The 21,144-nt window shown below is 36.0% G+C and overlaps 1 protein-coding gene and 1 pseudogene across 12 annotated transcripts in view; both read right to left on the minus strand.

The window, feature by feature from the left end:
- Positions 1-3,688: 3,688 nt before the first annotated feature.
- Positions 3,689-4,547, minus strand: LOC114207442 (calmodulin pseudogene; annotated as a pseudogene).
- A 6,878-nt stretch (positions 4,548-11,425) lies between these two features.
- GPR174 (G protein-coupled receptor 174) overlaps positions 11,426-21,144 on the minus strand; it is a 76,763-nt gene continuing 67,044 nt past the window's right edge. For 11 of the 12 annotated variants that reach the window (XM_088028711.1, XM_088028712.1, XM_028101470.2 and 8 more), the window contains one exon: positions 11,426-16,217. In XM_088028711.1, the coding sequence (XP_087884837.1) occupies positions 14,665-15,657 (993 nt within the window). In that variant the 5' untranslated portion in view covers positions 15,658-16,217 and the 3' untranslated portion in view covers positions 11,426-14,664. The remainder of the gene's footprint in view (positions 16,218-21,144) is intronic. The other variant, XM_028101473.2, reaches the window with a different exon arrangement.

Below are 21,144 nucleotides of genomic sequence, written 5' to 3' on the forward strand. Positions count from 1 at the left end.
TTGTTACTGGTTATTGGTTGTCAATTTCTTCCTGTTTCAGTCTTGGTAGTTTATAGGTTTCCAGGAAGGCATCCATTACTTCCAGGTTGCTTAATTTATTGGAATAGAGTCGTTGATAATAATTTCTAATAATTGTTTCTATTTCCTTGGTGTTAGTCGTGATCTCTCCCCTTTCATTCATAATTTTATTAATTTGAGTCCTTTCTCTTTTTTGGGGGGAGGTAAGTTTGGCCAGTGGTATTAATTCTTTCAAAGAACCAGTTTCTAGTTTTGTTGATCTGCTCTACTGTATTTTTGGTTTCTAATTCATTGATCTCTGCTCGAATCTTAATGATTTCTCTTCTAATGTGTGGCCTAGGCATCATTTGTTGTTTTTCTCCAGTTATTTAAGGTGTAAAGTTAGTTGGTGAATTCGGAATTTTTCTATTTTTTTGAGTGAGGCTTGGATGACTATGTATTTCCCCTTAGGACCTCCTTTGCAGTGTCCCGTAGGTTTTGGACCAATGTGTTTTCATTCTCATTGGTTTCCATGAATGTTTAAGTTCTTCTTTGATTTCCTCGTTGACCCAAACCTTCTTTTTTTATTTTATTATATTATGTTAATCACCATACATTACATCATTAGTTTTTGATGTAGTGTTCCATGATTCATTGTTTGTGTATAACACCCAGTGCTCCATTCAGTACATGCCCTCTTTAATACCCATCACCATGCTAACCCATCCTCCCACCCCCCCCAGAACCTTCAGTTTGTTTCTCAGATTCCATAGTGTCTCATGGTTCATCTCCCCCTTCGATCTCCATCCTTCATTTTTCTCTTCCTGCTACCTTCTTCTTCTTCTTCTTCTTCTTCTTCTTCTTCTTCTTCTTCTTCTTTTCTTCTTTTTAACATATAATGTATTATTTGTTTAATAGGTACAGGTCTGTGATTCAACAGTCTTACACAATTCACGGTGCTCAACATAGCACATACCCTCCCCAATGTCTATCACCTAGTCACCCCATCCCTCCCACCCCCCAGCACTCCAGTAAACCTCAGTCTGTTTCCCGAGCTTAAGAATTCCTCATATCAGTGACCCAAACGTTCTTAAGCAGAGTGGTCTTTAGCTTCCAAGTGTTTGAATTTCTTCCAAGATTTTTCTTGTGAATGAGTTCCAGTGTTAAAGCATTATGGTGTGAGAATATGCAGGGAATAATCTCAATCTTTTGGTATTGTTTGAGACCTGATTTGTGACCCAGTATGTGGTCTGTTCTGGAGAAAGTTCCATGTGGGTACAAGAAGAATGAGTATTCTGTTGTTTTAGGGTGGAATGTTCTGTATTTATCTATGAGGTCCATCTGGTCCAGTTTGTCACTCAAAATTCTTGTTTCTTTGTTGATTTCCTCTTAGGTGATCTGTCTGTTGCTTAGAGTGGAGTGTTGAGGTCTCCTACAATTAACACATTATTATCAATATGTCTCTTTATTTTAGTTAACATTTGGCTTATGTAGTTGGCTGCTTCCATGTTGGGGCCATAGATATTTACAGTTGTTAGATCTTCTTGTTGTATAGACGCTTTAAGTATGATATAGTGTCCTTCTGTGTCTCTAATTACAGCCTTTAGCTTAAAATCTAATTTGTCTGATATGAGAATTGCTACCCCACCTTTCTTTTGAGGTCCACTGGCATGAAAGATTGTCCTCCATCCCTTCACATTAAGTCTGGATATATCTTTATGTTCAAAATGAATCTCTTGTAGACAGCATATGGATGGGTCCTGTCTTTTTATCCAGTCTGCAACCCTGTGCTATTTTATGAGACCATTTAGGCTGTTCATGTTGAGAGTGATTATTGAAAGATATGATTTTTTTTTGTCATCATGTTGTCTATGAAGTCCTGGTTTCTATCGATTGTCTCTGTAAATTTCTGTTCTATATCACTCTTGGAGTCTTTCTCCTTTTATGGAACCCCTCTTAATATTTCTTGTAGGACCGGCTTAGTAGTCACATATTCCTTCAGTTTCTGCCAGTCCTGGAAGCTCTGTATCTCTCCATCCATTCTAAATGACAGCCTTGCTGCATAAAGTGTTCTTGGCTGCATTTTCTTCTTATTTAGTACCCTAAATATGTCTTGCCAGCCCTTTCTGGCTTGCCAGGTCTCTCTGGAGAGGACTGACATTATTCTGATGTTCCTCTGTCTGTACATAAGGAATCTCTCCCCCGTAACTGCCCTTAAGATGGTTTCCTTGGTTCTGAGATTTGCAAGTTTTATTATTACATGCTGGGCCGTTGGTCTGTTGTCCTTAATCTTGGGAGGCGTCCTCTCTGCCTCTAGGACATGAATGCTTGCTTCATTCCCCAGATCAGGGAAGTTCTCATCTATGATTTACTCAAATATATTTTCTAGTCCTCTCTCTCTCTCCACCCCCTTAGGGATCCCAATAATTCTGACATTGAAATATTTCATGGCATCACTTATTTCTCTAATTCTGTTTTCATGGATTTTAAACTGTTTGTTCCAGGCTTCCTCCTGTCCCTTCTTTTCTATCAGTTTGTCTTCTAGATCACTAATTCATTCTTCTGCCTCATTTACCCTAACTGTTAGAGTATCTAGATTAGATTGTATCTCATTGATCACATTTTTAAGTTCTGCCAGATCAGCTCTCATTTCTGCCCTTAGAGGCTCTATGTTGCCTTTAATCATTTTCTCCATTCTAGCTATTGTCTTCATAACTGTTACCATGAAGTCTATTTCTGACATCTTGCTTATACCTATATCCATTTGTTCTGTGACTGAAGTCACAGTCTCCGAGTCTTTCCTATTTTGGGGGTTCCTCCTCTTAGTCTTCTGTTGAGGGGTGGTTGAAGCAATGTACAGAGTCCAAATTATTGACCACAACCCAAGCAAGATGCACTGTTTTATAGGGACCTTAGGGTTGTTGGCCTCTTGTTCTTCCTGCCTGTCTTCTGGGGTAGGGGCCTGCCACAGTATTACTCAGGCAACCCTGTTTGGGCAGAGTTGCCCTGCCCCCTGTCGGGGGACAATGGGCTCAGTGAAAACTGGTTTTGGGGGCTTTTGTTCTCTGGTGGCTTTCCTTGGTGGCTTTCTGCATCTCTTCTGAGAGTCAGAGCAGAAGTGACTCTTTCCAAACCTCTGCCTCAGAACAGAGAGACTGCAGTCTGTTCTTCATTGAGCTCTCCAGGCCACACTGTCTCCGTTTCTGTCTGTGCTGCTAAAACCGCAGCATCCTGGGTTGTGCGCCCCACAGCAGCACTCCCAGCCCTCGCCTCCGGGTCCAGACACGTCTCTCCCTTTTGTCTTTCTAAAACCGTCAGCCACCCCCAGTTCACATGGTGCCCCCGCAGCTCCAGGTTTCAGTCCAGGGGGCTGCCCTAAAGTCCTTTCTCCACCACTACCAGTCTGCGAGTCTGTTCCTGGTCCCCAGCATGGGATGCTTTTGCACTGCTCCTGTGTTATTTCACCTTCCTGGCTCAAGTGCTATGGCAGCTCCCTCTCCCTTCCATTTATCTTCTGATATTTGCCCGTGGAATCATGGCTCCCTGCTTCATACCTCAAGACCAGCCACTGGAGACACTGTTTGTAGAGCTCCAGATATATCTTCTTACATTGCAGGCTGATTTTGTGGATGTTCAGAGTGGTCTTGTAGATATCCAGTTCAATTCAGGAGACTGGTTGAAATAGGGTCTCCTACTCCTCTGCCATCTTTGCCCCCACAACTCCACATTTCAACAACATGATTGACAGTTCCTAAAGGAAATTATTTTTAAAAAGGCATAATCCAGATGTTCCCTCATTTCACCAACTCCATCTAAGTTTAGATGTGTAGAAGAGTTTAGATATATCCAGAGTTTTCTAAAATAAGGTTTCAGGACAATGACAGTAGATTAGGGAAGAAAACATGAAGGAATGAATTCCTAATTATTATACATGCATATTTTTTGACACTAGGGGGAAACCTTTTATAGATAAGTTACAAAAAAAAGACAAATAAATAATTTTGTACAAGAAATTTAACACATTCTGTACATTGTCTTCACACTTTGCTGTCATTATTTGTACAAACTTCATATTTTACTTGACCATCACCATCAATATATACTTCCCTGATCATTTCATCAACTTCATCTGTTAACTTCTCTCCCAGGTTTGTCATCATATGGCAAAGCTCAGTTGTACTAATATAGCCATTGTTATCCTTATCAAACACACTGAATGTTTCTCTAATTTCTTCTTTACTGTGCCTTTCATTTTCTTGCCATCATTGTCAGAAATTCCAGGGAGTCAATTGTGCCATTACCATCAGAACCTACTTCATTAACCATTTCCTATAACTCTGCTTCTGTGGAATTCTGCCTAAGAGATTTCATTACAGTTCCCAGTTCCTTTGTTGTTATAGTTCCATCACAATCTTTGTCAAGTAGTGAAAAAGCTTCTTTGAATTCTGCAGTCTGTTCTTCAGTCAGTTGGTCAGCCATGCTGCAAGTGCTACTGGTCTCTGAGAAGTGACTACAGAACCACTCAGTTCAATTGCCCCAGATGGATTCATATTTGATATTTGAGTATTTTAAATCATCCTTGCATCCCAGGGATAAATCTCATTTTGTCATGGTATATAATCCTTTTGATTAGTTCTTAAATTGAATTTCCTAATATGTTGAGATTTTTTGCATCTTTGTTTATCAAGGATATTAGTCTATAGGTTCTTTCATATGGTAATTCTATTTTTAATTTTTGAGGAACCTCCATACTGTTTTTCATAATGACTGCACCAGTTTGCATTCCCATAACAGTGCATGAGGATTCCTTTTTCTCCACATCCTTGTTAACACTTGTTTATTGTTTTTGATTTTAGCCATTCTGACAGGTGTAAGATGATATCTCATTGTGGTTTTAATTTGTGTTTCCTTGATAATTAGTGTTGTTGGACATCTTTATAGGTGACTATTGGTCATCCATTTGTCTTTGGGGAAATGTCTGTTTGTGTCTTCTGCCCATTTTTTAACTGGATTGTTTCTTGGGTGTTAAGTTTTATCTGTTCTTTATATATTTTGGATACTAACGCCTTATTGGATATATCATTTGTAAATATCTTCTCCCATACATAGGTTGTCTTTTGTTTTGTTGGTTGTTTCCTTTGCTGTGCAGAGCTTTTTATTTTGATGTAGTTTTTTTTTTTCCTTCTTGTACTGTCCTTATCAGACTTTCATATCAGGGGAATGCTGGCTCCATAGAATGAGTTTCGCATTCCCCTCTTAAATTTTTGGAAGAGTTTGAGAAGCACTAGCATTAATTCTTCCCTAAGTTATTGGTAAAATTCATCTGTAAGCCATCTGGTCCTGGGGGTGTCTGTGTTTGGAACTTTTTTTATGATTGAAGTATAGTTGACATACAATGTATGTAATATTAGTTTTAGGTGTTCAACATACTGATCTGACAATTCTATAAATTACACAATGTTTACCATGATTAAGTGTAGTTACCATCTGTCACCATACAATGTTATTACAATATTACTGATTATACTCCCTATGCTATACTTCTGATCCTGATAGCTTATTTATTTTATAATGGGAAATTTGTACCTCTTAATCCCCTTCACCTACTTCACCTATCCCCCACCTCCCTCCCCTCTGGCAACCACCAGTTTGTTCTCTGTATTTATGAGTCTGTTTCTATTTTGTTTGTTTCTTCATTTGTTTTGTTTTTAAGATTCCACATATAAATGAAATAATGATATCTGTCTTTCTTTACCTAATTTTGCTTAGTGTAATATTCTCTGGATTGTTGCAAAATGGCAAGATCTCATTTTTTTATGGCTGAGTAGTGTTCTACTGTGTGTGTGTGTGTGTGTGTGTGTGTGTGTGTGTGTGTGTACCACATCTTCTTTATCCATTGTAAGATTGCTGACAACACTGACTCCATGTTTGGCCCTTCACCTTGTTTATGCCCATGTGATAACCTCCCTCAGGGCTGTGTGTTTGAGGCACCTTGGAAGTTAACGTACACTGTGACTGGAATGTGAGAAGGCTTGTTCTGATCTTCCCTATAGTGATGCACAGAAAGCAACACTTCAGATAACTAGTAGACATGACTGGTGCAGAAGGTGCCATTTTAGATTATCCTTTGATCTCACCAGAATATCTCTTGCTGTATAAAAGCTGTGGATTAAGGTCTGGACTTGGGCAGAAAGTAGTTGCTTTAGTGTCTGAATTATCTGTCTGCTCCATTCACCCATCAGTAAATTATCCTGAACAAAATTCTATAAACAGTATAGAGTGACTTGCATTGTTTTTGTTTTTTTTTTTTTTTGGTCTCAAAATGGCTTCTCAGTCTGGAGGACATTTTACTGTCTCTCCTCCACCTTCTAACATCCATTCATCTTCAGTGGACACTTAGGTTGTGTCCATATCTTGTTTATTGAAAGTAATGTTGCAGTAAATACCAAGGTGCCTATATTTTTTTTTCAAATTAGTCTTTTTGTTTTCTTTGGGTAAATTTACTGGGTAAATACCCAGCAGTGGAATTACTAGGTCATTTGGTATTTCTATTTTTAACTTTCTGAGGAACATCTGTATAGTTTTCCATAGTGTTTACACCATTTTACATTCCCACCAGCAATGCACGGAATACTGATTCAATTCTTTACTCATTATTGGTTTGTTCATACTTGCTATTTTGTCCTGGTTCAGTCTTGGTAGGTTGAATGATTCTAGGAAATTATCCATTTCTTCTAGGTTATGTAATCTGTTGGGTATAATTGTTCATAGTAGTTTCTTATAATCCTATGTATTTCTGTAGTGTCACTTATTTCTCCTTTTTCATCTCTAATTTTATTTGTTTGAGTCATCTCTCTTTTTTCTCAGTATTGCTAAAATATTGTCAATTTTGTTTATCTTTTTGAAAATCTCGCTTTTATTTTCATTGATCTTTTTTTTCTCATCTTTATTTCATTTATTTCTGCTCTAATCTTTATTTTCTCTTTCCCTTAAATTTGGGTTTAATTTGCTTTTTTCCCCCTAACTCCTTTAAACATAAAGTTAGATTATTTGTCATCTTGCTTATTCCTAATATATATACTTACCACTATTAACTTCCCTTTCAGAACTGCTTTTGTGCCATCCTATAGGTTTTGGTAAGTTATGTTTCTGTTTTCATTTGTTTCTAAGTATTTCTTGATTTTCATTTTGATTTCTTTTTTAATCTGTTGGTTGTTGAGGAGTGTGTTGTTTAGTGTCCACATATTTGCAGATTTTCCAGCATTCCTCATTTTGATTTCTAGTTTTGAACCGTTATGGTAAAAAAAAAGGTATGATTTCAATCTTTTATACATTTGCTAAGATTTGTTCTGTCTTATCATATGATCTATCCCTGACAGTGCTCTTTGTGCACTTGAAAATGTGTATTCTGCTTTTTTTAGGTGGAATATTCTATACATGTCTGTTAGGTCAATTTGGTATAATGTATGTTTCAAGTCCATTATTTCCTTGTTGATTTTCTGTCTATATTATTTTATCCATTATTGAAAGTGAAATGTTGAATTACCCTACTGTTATTGTATTATTGTTTATTTCTTATTTTAGATCTGCTAGCATTTGCTTAATATATTTAGGTACGTCAATGTTGGGTGTGTATATACGATGGCCATATTTTTCTGATGCATTGATCTTTTTATCATTATACAATGATTTTCCTTATCTCTTGTTACTTCTTTGGCTTAAAGTCTATTTTGTCTGATATAGCTACCGTTACTTTCTTTTGGTTTCCACTTTTATAGCATATCTATTTCCATCCCTTCACTTTGAGTTTATATGAGCCCTTAAATCTGAAACTGGCCCTTTTTAGGCAGCATACAGTTGACTTTTTTAAATCTACCCAACCATTGTGTACCTTTTGATTGGTAAGTTCAATGCCTTTATATTTAGGATAATTTTTGATATATAGAACTTACTAGTGCCATCTTACTTTTGGTTGTTTTGTATTTCCATTGTTTCTTTTTCCTTTTATCTCTGAGTATTTTTGTAAATTGGTTAATTTCCATAGTGCTGTTTCCCCTTTCTTTGTCTTTGTGGATCTACTCTAGGTTTCTGCTTTGTGGTTGCTTATTACATTATTTAAAATGTCCAATAGAGGGTGCCTGGCTGGCTCAGATGGTTAAGCGTCTGCCTTTGGCTCAGGTCATGATCCCAGGGTCCTGGGATCGAGTCCCGCATCAGGCTCCCTGCTCCTTGGGAGCCTGCTTCTCCCTCTGCTTCTCTCTCTCCTCTTCTCTCTCATGAATAAATAAATAAATAGAAATCTTTAAAAAAAATAAAAATAAAATGTCCAATAGATAAAACAGTCCATTTTAGCTGATAGAAACTTATCTTTGAATGTCTATAAGGTCTCCACTCTTTTATTCTTTTCTTTTATATTATTGATATTACAACTTACTTCTTTTATGTTATGTATTTGTTAACAATTTATTGTAGTTATAGTTACATTAATTATTTTTTCTTTAACTTTTATACTGTAGTTGTGGTGTTAACACACCATCCTAATATAGTTACAGTTTTCTAAGTCTGACTATTTTTCACCTTTACCAGTGTGTCATGTAATTTTGTATGTTTTCTTGTCACCAATTAGTGTCTTCATTTCAGCTTGAAGAACTTTTAACATTTTTTTCAAGGCAAGTCCAGTTGTGGTGAACTCCTTCATCATTTGTTTGTCTGAGAAAACTTTTATTTCTCCTTCATATAAGAAGGATACCTTTGCAGGATAAAGTCTCTACCATACTTCTGCAGTTGAAGGCTCATCTAAGGAAAACAGAGTCAAGTTAATAGAAATTTTTATCTTAGTTGGGACTTATTCATATTGATCAAAAGGAAATTCTTATATTTGTTTAAATTTAGTGTTTGATGTTATTACTGAAAGCATCTAAAATCATTTATCTTTAACCACTTTTGATCATATACTGAATAGTTCATTTAAATAGTACTATAGTTTATTAAAATATTTAAAGATGGAATTATATAATGTACAAAGTGTACTTTAATATAATATGGAGTAAGGAGAATAGGTACAGGTATAAGAAAAGATTAGTTATGTGTTGATGTTGATGGAAGCTGAATAATGAGTACATGGGGGTTCATTATACTAATTGCTCCTCTTCTGAATATATTTGAACTTTTCCACAGTTACACACAGACTTATATGCATCTAAGTAAAAACGTTAAGCTCATGTAGTGACATAGAGCAGTATTGTGATTTCACACCATTTTTAACCCAGTATTACATATTTTACTTTTTTTAAATTTTTTCAAAGATTTTATTTTTACTTAGTTGACAGAGAGAGCATGAGAGAGCACAAGTAGAGGGAATGGCAGAGGGAGAGGGAGAAGCAGGCTCCCCACTGAGCAAGAGCCTGATGTGGGGCTTGATCCCAGGACTCTGGGATCATGACCTGAACTTTATGCAAGCATGGTGGGTGTCTTATGGTAAGGCTACTTCTTTCATGCTTTCATTACTTGAGCCCAATACTTGGACCATTAGTGTTTTAAGCTGTTTTTGTTTATGTATTTTTTCTCATTATTAGATTAGCATTTTTAAAAGTATGAATGATGCTTGTCATTGTACAAGTTATGGATATTCAATATTGCATAGAAAAGGCTGAAAAAAATCTTCTTGTTATGCCCAGAATCAAACTTTGAAGAGCAAAAACTCTTAGGTTTGCCTCTGAACTTTGCTTCTGAAGCCCTTACAAAAAGAAAACACTGGGGTCAAGGTGATAAGTCTAATGACAGTTCCCCCTTTCCAAAGAACAGTTGCTCTATTATTCTTTGAAGAGATTCAAGAAGGCAAAGGTAAGGCATCAAATAAGAGTTATGCTTATAGAGGAATTAGCAGATGTGTAGTAAGGAGTTAGGTAAATAAAACTTAGTCAAGAAAAAATAGAAGAAGAAATGTGGTCTTGACAAAATCAAGTAAGTGAGGAAGTTCGAATGAGGAAATGGTTAATGAAATTTAAGAAAGTTACAGTACACTACCTTGTTTCCCACACATCACATCCTCTATAATTGAGGAATAAGTAAGTAAAAAGAGCCACATTTACTTGAGAGTTTATCTCTCACTCCTTCCCCCCAACTATGTAGTGAAGGCAGTAAAGTTACTTCTGGTCTGACTCTAGGAAGGCACAGAAAAATGTGTATATGTGATTTGAGGGCATTGGAAGCATAGGTCAGATCTCATATTTATATTCCATTATTTTCTTCATGTTTACCAAAAAATTGGAGATTTCTCTTTAGAAAAGCTTTTACCACTTCCTTTTTTTAAAAAAAAGATTTTATTTATTTATTTGACAGAGAGAGAGAGAGACAGCGAGAGAGGGAACACAAGCAAGGGAAGTGGGAGAGGGAGAAGAAGGCTTCCCACTGAACAGGGAGCCCGACGCAGGGCTGGATCCCAGGACCCTGGGATCATGACGTGAGCTGAAGGCAAATGCTTAATCACTGAGCCACCCAGGTGCCCCACTTTTACTACTTCCTAGGAAATTATTTCTGCAGTAGCCAAAATGTGTAATTCTTTTTTTTCTTTTCCTTTTTCCTTTATTTTATTTTTTTATTTTTAAGGTTTATTTTTTTTTAATTCTAGTTAGTGTAATATTGGTTTCAAGAGTGGAACTTAGTGATTCATCACATATATAACACCCCATGTTCATCACAAGTTCCTTCTTTAGTACCCATCACTCATTTAGCCCGTCCCCTGCCCATCTCCCCTCCAGAAACCCTCAGTTTGTTCAAAATGTGTAATTCTTAACAACTTGGTTATTACAGAAGATATCCGGGCCTCACCAAAGCACTAAGGATATAGGCAAGATAAAGAGGGAGTTGCTAAAGTGGAAGAAAGAGAACTGAGATGAGAAGAGGGCCAGAGACAATTGTACTGTTTCTGCATTTTTTTTGTTTGTTTGTTTTTAGATCTGTTTTTGGAAGAGTAGATGGGGACAATGGAAAATTATGGGGTTTTTTTCCTGGCAAACTACAAAACAAATCAGACTATCAGGTCTTAACAACCCTTAAGACTAAAGAGAAAACATTCCCTCTGTCATTTCATCTTCTTTTCTGCCCATAAACTATATTCTAGAAAATATAGGATATTGTCATTCAAATAAACTTGGTCAACAAGTGAGTGTGAGTAATAATCTTAGTAGGGTGTGGATAGTAAAGAGTTTATCTGTGGGAGAAGTGGATGGCAGAGGGTGGAGTAAGAGGGGGGAAGTTCTTCATCTTTCTATTTGAGAATAGAATGCACCTCTCCAGGGAGAGAAAGGGAGAGTGAAGCCTCATGGGACTTATCTATGTGTGTGAGAATACTGAAAAAAATACTCAAGTGTATCATTTTCTGAAAAAGTCACTAATTATACCTTGATTTCAGGAAACAGAAAATATGTAATTACAGAGACCATCTTTATTATTAAAATACAAATTATAAGTTACAGATGTAAATAAATTCCAAGTGTAACATTTTCACAGTGTCTTGGAAGTAAAAACAGAAAGATGATATAAAAATGAAGTTACGCAAAAGTTCCACTTATGTACTCTTTCAGATCAAGGTAGCTTGATCTGTTGTTTCTAGGGCAGATGGTTCCTTTTGTATAGAATTAAGGGTTAATAGAATTAGCTGCTTACCTGAATGACACTGAAAACATGAAAACCATTTGAATATAATAATAATAATAACAATAACAATAATGACAATAATAATAACATGGAAATCACCCCATATTCATAATCTCTGTTTTTGGAAAATTATGTGTATGTTTTGGAATCAGAACTCAAAAAAACTTTATATAGGAAATGTGAGTTTATTTATCTTGAATTGTATATTACTATAGTTGAGGGTGCTTATTTTTTGCACCTTGATTTCATTGAACTCGGACAGTGATAAATGGGAGATTCAAAAAGAAGATTTTCCAAGGAAAAGAGAAACTCAAGAGAGGAGACTGCTGTCCAGAAGGCAGCTACAGTAGCACATCCCTCCTACTCCTAAAAGCAATGCTTTTCTTCTGGAAATAAAGTCCAGAGTTGGAAGGGGAAAAATCAAAAAGAAAAAGGAAACAAGCAGAGATGTGAGAAACTGAAATATTGTGATTAGATAGATAGATGATCAATATATAGATAGTGGATATATTTCTTAGAATTATGGTAAGCAAAGTAGGCGATCACTTACTATATATAATTTGAAAGACACTGCTGTAAAATCCACTTTCTTAAAAAAATCTTCCCCTCCAGTTTTCTTCAGTGTCTTTCATCCTTCCATTAAAGGTAAGGTATTAACATTTTGAATTATGGTTTATCCCTAAAACTTGAATTCAGATAACCCTGGGCAAGTCACTAGCACCTTAGTATGAATAAATTGATCAGATTACTGACTAGAAGAACAAGCGAATAGGACAGAAGGAAAAACATATTGATGGGGAAGAGGGGTAAATGAAGTAAATTACAACACTTAATACAAACCTATGGGCAGACCTGGGGAGAAGTGATGGTCTTAGCTACACAGCATAACAATACAGGACACTTGTCCTTCCCCCAGTGATGTAAATGATCTGCAAGGCCTTCTGGACCACATAATAAATGGGCTCTAACCCCCTCAAACATTCCTCTAGGAAAGTCATTAATGTCCTAGAAATATTTCCTCTCCTTTTTAGAAAAAAATAGATATGTTTAAAGTAACATTAATATGCTAATAAAATTAAATCTCTGGTATCCCAAAATGACCCTAAAATGTGTAATCCATGCTAATCTAAAAAATAGTAAACAATTATAGTATAGACAAATATAAGTACCCACAAAATTATTACTTGTGATCCCATTACAATGCTAAATTATATTCAAACACAAATCACTTTAAAGCAAACAGACCAGACATAGTTACAGTTATTCTTTTTAAAACACAATTTAACACTCATTTAGAAATCATATAACACATCAAAATACATAACTTACAATGAATAATGAGATAAACACTATTGCTAGCAGCACAAAGTCCGTTTTCTAATAAGGTGTTATTTTAATAACAAAGTACAAGCAAAATCAATACTTGTCTAGAGAAAACATTAGAAAATTTTCCATTCCTCTTAGATATTAGAATTAATTTTGATTTACCAGTTCCCCCCAATCATTTAGTATCATAACTGTGTGCCTAAAACAATTCCTTTCCTATAAAAATATGATGGAGCCCTTGGTTGATTTCTACATTCCTTCCAGATGAGAAGTAGCATGTGTCTTTATTATATAGCACACAGATTTTTTTAGTAGACCATCGTTTTAAATTAGAGCTTTTTGCTAAAACATGTTTCAAAGTACCATAATATTTTAGATCTCTGATTTAATTATGACTCATATCTTGGGTCTGCTACCTGAATACTAGTACCAAACAGGTAACAGGCAAATAACTGTAAGGGGAGTCCAATGCTACCAAAATTAATCTTTTGCAGTTTTTTTTCCCCAAAAAGGTGAAAGAATCTCCTTCCTTAGCTGCTGGGAGGTAGGCTGTGCAGGATTCACAATGATATGACTGAGGCGAAGCTGGACCAGAAAAATTTCTGAAGACTCTACGGTCCACATGCCTGGCTGCCTTTAGTTCATGAAGGCGGCTTGACAGTCGCCTCTTAAATTAAGAAATACAACGTGGTGAAGCTTTTAAGAGGTGTACCTATCCATTTATTTTTTTTGTTCTGGCCTCAGCTTAGTAATTATTTAGTGCACTACATCTTTCATAGGCTCAAAAAGTGCAGTAACCTGTCAGAGATATTCAGTGTTACTTTAGAAACATGGTGGAAACTTCCTCTATTAGGTAAGTCCATACATTTCAATAGGAATTCTTTAGAAATAGTTTAAGAGAACCGGAACTGTGATTGTCACTTATCTGCTGTCTTCTGGACCTATAGAGGCAATTTAGGTCACATTGTATGTACTTTGGAGAGCTATCTGACCTGGGTGGATTCAATATGACATCTTATATAATCATAGAGGTTACTGTATGTGAATTTGTTTCTTGTTCTTACTTTAAACATACCAGAGGCCTGAGTTCAGATTTTCATTTTATGAATAAGTGTGACAGATGATGTTTCATATTGACATTTAAATGAAGAAAACAGTTATTTGAGTCTTCAAACCCTAAAGTATAATCACACGTGTGAGATGAAAATGGTCCCATGTTTATCCCACTTTGTTTTCACAGAATAATATATTGTCCATCTTAGTTAAAATACACTCAAAATATGGTATTTGAATATAAACTGTGATTACTAGTATGGATAGACAACTACATTGCCTCTAAATACAGAGTCTCAGTGTCCATTGCAGCAAAACTAAGTGCTTATGATGAGCCCAAGCTAATAGTCTCTGTGTCTTAGGTTCACATAAAACTGATGACTCTAATTGAGTACATATATATAGAATGTCACTGAAGTTTTACAGTTTAAATCCTGACTTAATAACAAATTATTACATGGACATGTCAACAACAGTGATGGTGGAATACAATGCTTTAAACAGGTTCTGTTATAAAGATGCAAATTCCTCATGTAGGTAAGATAGAGTTAAATGAAAAGCTGTGAGTGCTTCCTGTAATTACTTTCCAGTGGCTTGCATTTTCAGACCACATTCAGGTTTTGTTTTAATTTAGCATAATTCAGTTTTCAGAGTAGAAGTGGTATGGTTGCTTACAAAGGATTTTGCATGGAGTTGGATGCTATCTTGTCTTGAAAGTCGTCTTCTGAACTCATTAGTGGTGAAGTAGTATATGACTGGGTCAAGACAGGAATTCAGACTAGCAAGACAGAGGGCAACAGAATGAAATATTAGAATCACCCTTCTGGCTAAGCAGCTTTGAATTTTGTTGGACTTGACCAGGAAATCTAAAGGAAAACTGAAGTGATAAGGTGCAAAGCAAATTAGGAATACGCCTGCACAGGTTAGAATCATCTTCAAGGCTTTTTTTTTCTCCCCAAGATCCTGGGCCACAGGATATTTATCATGCAGTGATAAAACTGTCTTCCAGGTACAATACAGGACAATCAGAAGAGGAGTGACAAACCCAATCAACTCGCCAATGGTCATCATTGCAACAGAGTGGGCCAGATTGACATTCCTGGTAGGAAGATCCACAAAGCATTTGGTTCTGTTGCCTGAAGTGTCGTCACTGGTTCTGAGGAGAGGAAAGAGCAGACAGGCAAGGCAGATGATCAACCAGCCAGCAATGCTGATGTATAGGTCATATTTCTGTTTGCAGTCATGGAAGCGAAAGGGGTACATGAGAAACCAAAATCGTCGCACACTTATGCAGACCAAGAAGTAGATGCTTGCGTACATGTTGACATACTTCAGGTAGAAACAGAACATGCAGAGGCCAGGCCCAAATGGCCAGTCATAATTCAAGTAGTAAAAGATCCTCAGTGGCAGGGAGAGAACTTGTAGTAAGTCAGCAATGGCTAAGTTTATCATGAATATCACAGCCCGTTTGGTTTCTTTCATATAGCCATAAAATACCCATAAAGCTAATATGTTTCCTATGAGACCTGGTACAAGAATTACAGTATATGTCACTGCATAGATAAAATATCGAAAATCTGTCTTATATCCATCTGGCCCAGCACATGTATCATTAGCAGGCATATTTCCTTCCAGAGCAACTGTCTTCGCCAAATGGTGGTTCAAAACATAAATTCACAATTAACTGCCACTCTTTCTAAAAGACCTAATATCAGTGGATTGGAGAGAGTGAGTATAAAATAAACTCCTTTTTACTGCATTGGTCTGAGCCTCTACACATAATTTTGGGGCTTTTCAAAGAACTATTTGCATATTCACCTTGGATTTTTTTTACAGTAATTACACTGAACTCTAGTGTACAAGCACAGATAACAAGCTGTTATAATTTTTCCCTTTTGTTACTGTTATAAGGCCTTCTGGGACATCATGACAGTTGATTCTCTCCCATTTGAATCATGAATGTGCCACATAGCAGCTCTTCAAATTTCCATATGATGATAGCCATCTCTTTACAGGTGTTTGACAGGCTGTTTTTTCTTATGATTGCCTCACATAGAAGAAAGGTTTGCTTTAGTACTCAGTGAGTCCACAGTTCTTCAGAGGTGCTTAACTTGGATAGATCAGCTTTCTGAGACTTTTTCATTTATGTGTTGAAAGCTAAAAAGTGGGAAACAAAGGCAGAGCTGCAAGTGAAAAAACAAATAATTGAATTATTGTCTCACACTTCTTGCAAGAAAACAAAAAGTCCATGTGTACAAAAATCTGTTCATTTGAAGGAAAATTCTGATGTAAGTAAAGGGGACAAGTCAATTTCTATAAGTTACTTTAGAATCACAGGAAAGTATAGCTAGAAGTAACCTGAAAGGTAATATAGTCTGTGACTATGAACCAACTTTATTTGACAGCTTGTTAGAAATGTCAAGACACTCAGGCCCCACTTAGGACCTGCTGAATCACTCTGTAGTTTAACAAGAGCCACAGGTGATTTTTATGATTATTAATATTTGAAAGGTTCTGATTTAGACCACTGATTCACAAACCACATTTCAGACTCATTTGATGGAATTAAAAAAAATTCAGCTTTCCATAAGTTTCCTGGTGTCTCCTCCAGAGATTCTGATTCAGTATATAAGGCTTCAAATTCATATTTTTAAAAATTTCCCACATGATTCAGATATAGTTGACTGAGCATTTTTCCTTGAACCATCATTATAGGGGCCACTGACTTGGTCAAAATCCTTCTCAGATGTCTGAAAATAAATGGGTAACAAACCTCTCTTTAAATACTTCATTTACATGGGTCATTTAGTCACCTTTCAATTATCCAAGATAACAGACCATAGTACCAGTAGAGAGAATCAAAATTCCAAGATAGTTGACTCAGCTGGATCCATGACCTTTGTTCTGAGCTAAACAAATTTTAGCTTAGGGACTTGGAGAGTTGCCTTAAGGCTGCTGAAATTTGGGAGGATTTAATCAACTTTAAAGATATGTGGGAAGAACAAAAATGAAATAGGAATTATTAAACATTCTGCTTTATATTATCAAATATATGGGCTTTAAAGTGTGCTTGATTCAGCCCCTGAAGGAATTGTTTTGTTATCATTTTGCCTCAATTGCTTGGTAAGAAAAATAGCATGTTTTGTTCAAAGATATGGTGTTCATTTTAACTAAAAGTCCTGATGAATGATATGAACTGATTGAAGAGGTTAAATACTTGAGATTTTTTTAGGTAAGGACAAAGTAGAGAGATGGCATTATAAAATACAAGGAAGCACAGCTGTAAAGAATAACATCAATATTGAAAGTGATTAAAATTAAAGATTGTTTAGTTCTCAAACTGAAATACATCTTTATAATATTTGCACAGGTAGTGGTTTTGGATGACAGGCAAAATCGGGTGGCAGACCAAACAATCAAAAGCCCTGGGTTTTCAATCTCCTTTTAACTATTTATACAGAAGTCACTGTCTTCTATTGTCACTGAATAGACATTAGAAGTTTATACAAATATACATCCAGTCAACCTCTAGTGTACATCCATCTTCCCTATCATGGGCAATGACCCTTAAATCTATATTTCATTTGAGCTGTAGCTCTCTTTCCAACTATATATAAGAACTCTTCTCTTGAATGTTTCATTATCACCTCTAAATTCAACACATGAACATGAAGCTATCTTTAATATTTATTCAAAATATGTCTTATCTTGGGTGGCTCAGTCGTTATGTGTCTGCCTTCAGCTCAGATCATGATCCCAGGGTCCTGGGACCGAGCCCCATGTCGGGCTCTCTGCTTAGCGGGGAGTCTGCTTCTCCCTCTCCCACTCCCCCTGCTTGTGTTCCCTCTCTAGCCATCTCTCTCTCTCTCTGTTAAATAAATAAATAAAATCTTTTTAAAAGGTCTTATCTTGTTAGATTATGTCATGTCTTTGATAAAAACATCCTAATAACTTTTCCTCTCATTTAGAGGAAGATCAAAGTTCTTAACAATGACCTACATCGTTGGGGTGCCTGAATGGTGCAGTCAGTTAAGCTTCCAACTCTTGGTTTCAGCTCAGGTCTGATCTCAAGTTTGTGAGATCAAGCCCCGTGTTGAGCTCCATGCTCAGTGCGGAATCTGCTTGGGTTTCTCACTGCCTCTGCCCTTCCCCACTTTCTCTCTCTCTCTCTCTACCTCTCTTACTCTCTCTCAAATAAATAAATAAATCTTAAAAAAAAAACAATGGCTTAAATCTCTTTACATGATCTGGCCCCATTACTCCTTTGAGCTCACCTCCTGACATTCTCCCTCTTGCACTCTGCTCCAGCCACATTGCCATTCTTGCTGTTAGGGGAATGGACCAGGTACACTCCTGCCTTGAAGCCTTTGAATTGGCAGTTCCCTGTGCCTGAAATGCTTTAGCCCAGTTATTCACTTGTTTCATTCACTCATCTCCTTTACCTATCTTTACCTCAATGTTAACTTTCATGAGGCTTCTCCTGACCTTTCTATTTAAAACTGCACCTCTCCTCCAGCATTCCCCATCTCCTTCAGTATTTTATTTTACCCATTTTCAATCATAATTAACATACTTTGTGTTTTTTTACTTATTTATTTTGTTTTATATGTTTACTTATTTATTTTATTTTTATATATTTTCCCTACTAGACTGTAAAGTCCAAGGACAGGAATTCTTGTATGTATTTGCTGTATACTAGAACCAAAGACTGTGCAAGCCACAAAGTGCTCAGTATTTGTTGAATTAAATATTTCCAGTAAATAAAAAAGTATTTGACTATAAAGATAACATTCTCAAACAAAAATTATCATCTCTCAAAACCTCAAACCTGATTCTGCTCTAGACTTCCTTATTGCTATTAAGTTCATCAATATTTTCCCAGGTTGTCTCAAAGTATTGGAGACACTGACTCTTTGCCAATTGTCCTCCACTTCCAAACAAGTTTCTGAGAGGGAGACAGCATACTATGAGGGAAATAATGTATGTTTAGAAGTTAGAATGACCTGGGTTTAAATTCTTGCTCTTTCAGTTAATAACTCTGTGACCCTGGGTATATCACTAAACCTCTCTGAGCCCTCATTTTTCCATTGGTAAAATGAGAAAAATCATAGTAACTAACCTACAGAATCGGTGTGAGAATTAATTGAGCTACTATATGTAATATATTTAGCATAGTGTCTGGTACATAATAAACATGAATTATTATGACTGATACTATTTTCTGCAACGGCATTATTTCTCACAACGATCCCATTTTTGAAATTTGCATTGTTTTTACTCTAGTTCAGGCCTTTATTACTGAATTTATCTCCCTATCCCATATCTTGTCCTACTCTATTGTGTATAATACCATCAGATTCTTTTTTTTCTGAGATGAACTTTTTAAAGAGAATTAATGGCTCCCTATTACCCATCAAATCACAAAGTGCATAGTCTTGTAATCAATGGCTTCCTTAAATACAGTGCCTTCTACCTTTAATTTTGTCTCCCATTACTTCCCTGCCTTGATCACTACTCCAGCCAAACTGAGCTCCTTACTGTTCAAACTGACATTTTTGTTTTTTTCACAAACATCTGCATATTATGCTACTCATCCTGGAATATTGTCTTTTTGCATATCAGTCCTACCTATTTGTAAAGGTTTTTCTCAAATGTCCTTGTCTTCATGGAAACTTTTGTGATTAACTCAGCACTGTTATGCTAACCCCCTTTTCAAATCCTCATTTATATCTCTCTTAAAGTATTTAACTTTCTCTGCTTTTTAGTTAGTAATTTGTATCTGTGTCTTATTTATGCATCTGTTCCCCTGCCTATTCCACCCTACCAAAACAAGCCCAGAAATTCCTTGAAGTCAGGGATTTGGGCTTAAACACCTTTATATGCCCTGGAGCACCTAGAGCCATGTTTGGAATGTGATGGTTCACCCAAATATTTATTCAACATCTACCATCAACATTTGCCATACACCACTCTTGGTGGAAAAAGACACATGATCTTTGTCTTCTTGGAACTTATTTTCTAGTGAGGCAGAATGGTAATTGCCACACAATGTTAAAAAAAAGGTGTGTTTGTAGGCGAACTACAGTGTACTTTATAAACATAAATAAAAGGAAACAACTAAAATATTAAGAACATATTTGCTTAAGTTAAGTGAAATCAAAGTAACCCTCCCAAAGTCTATAATTTTCCTGTTGGTTATTCTGTCATTGGCCACATTTAAGTTCATTTTCATATGTATATCCTAGCCTGTGACCTTGAAATGCTCCTGAATAGAATATCTCCCTTACAATTCCTCTGGCTTCTTCTGGGAGAGCTGACCATATTTTCCCTTTGTTTAAATAACATTATTTTCTAGTAGGAAAAGTTGCTTGGGATGACTGAAAGGCTTTCCAACATGGAAAAAAAACCCTACTTAGCTGTTCTATAATGAATATAAATTTCCCATTATCTAAGAGTAATGGAGATCAAAAAAATGAAGGAGGCATTTTTTTTTCAAAGCATGCCACTATTTTATGAGATTTTCCTTTCTCAGGAAAGAATCCATATTATAACAGGCACTGAAACAGACTCCAGTTTGAATGAGATATATATTTGAAGAAATATGCCAGACTCCTTGATCAAAGTATTTTTTGCTTTCAGGAGACTATTCTTCCTTAATTTTACTTACTTCTTTTTGGGAAGAAAAAAAAGAGGAAAAAAATGAAACTAATGGCCTAAATCTGGCCTGATTCCCAGCAATCTACAGGTCAGAAACTATTTTATATGGAGTTCTCATGAGAAGTTATTATTTTCATTTATGAATATTTATGTTTAGCTAAACCTGAAGCTTTACTAAATTTCACTCATGATATGGTTCAAGAGTATTTTCCAAAAATATTATGTCTTTGGTTGCTTATCCAGGAAAAATGTGATTCAAATGAATACCAGTAATAACTTTTTGTGTTACTTTACTGAGACTTCCTCTTAACAAGTTACTACTATCTATGAAGATGCTAGACTTTTAACCATCAACATGTGTTTCTATATTTTAATAAAAGAAAGTGAATCATTAAAAAATATTGAACCATCAAATGACCTAATTTTTAATGGAGGTCTTTAAGACATATTAGT

This window comes from Eumetopias jubatus, unplaced genomic scaffold (genome assembly GCF_037043125.1).
Source record: "Eumetopias jubatus isolate StellerSeaLion01/CBP00866 unplaced genomic scaffold, mEumJub1_p1.0 scaffold_11, whole genome shotgun sequence".
NCBI lineage: Eukaryota > Metazoa > Chordata > Mammalia > Carnivora > Otariidae > Eumetopias > Eumetopias jubatus.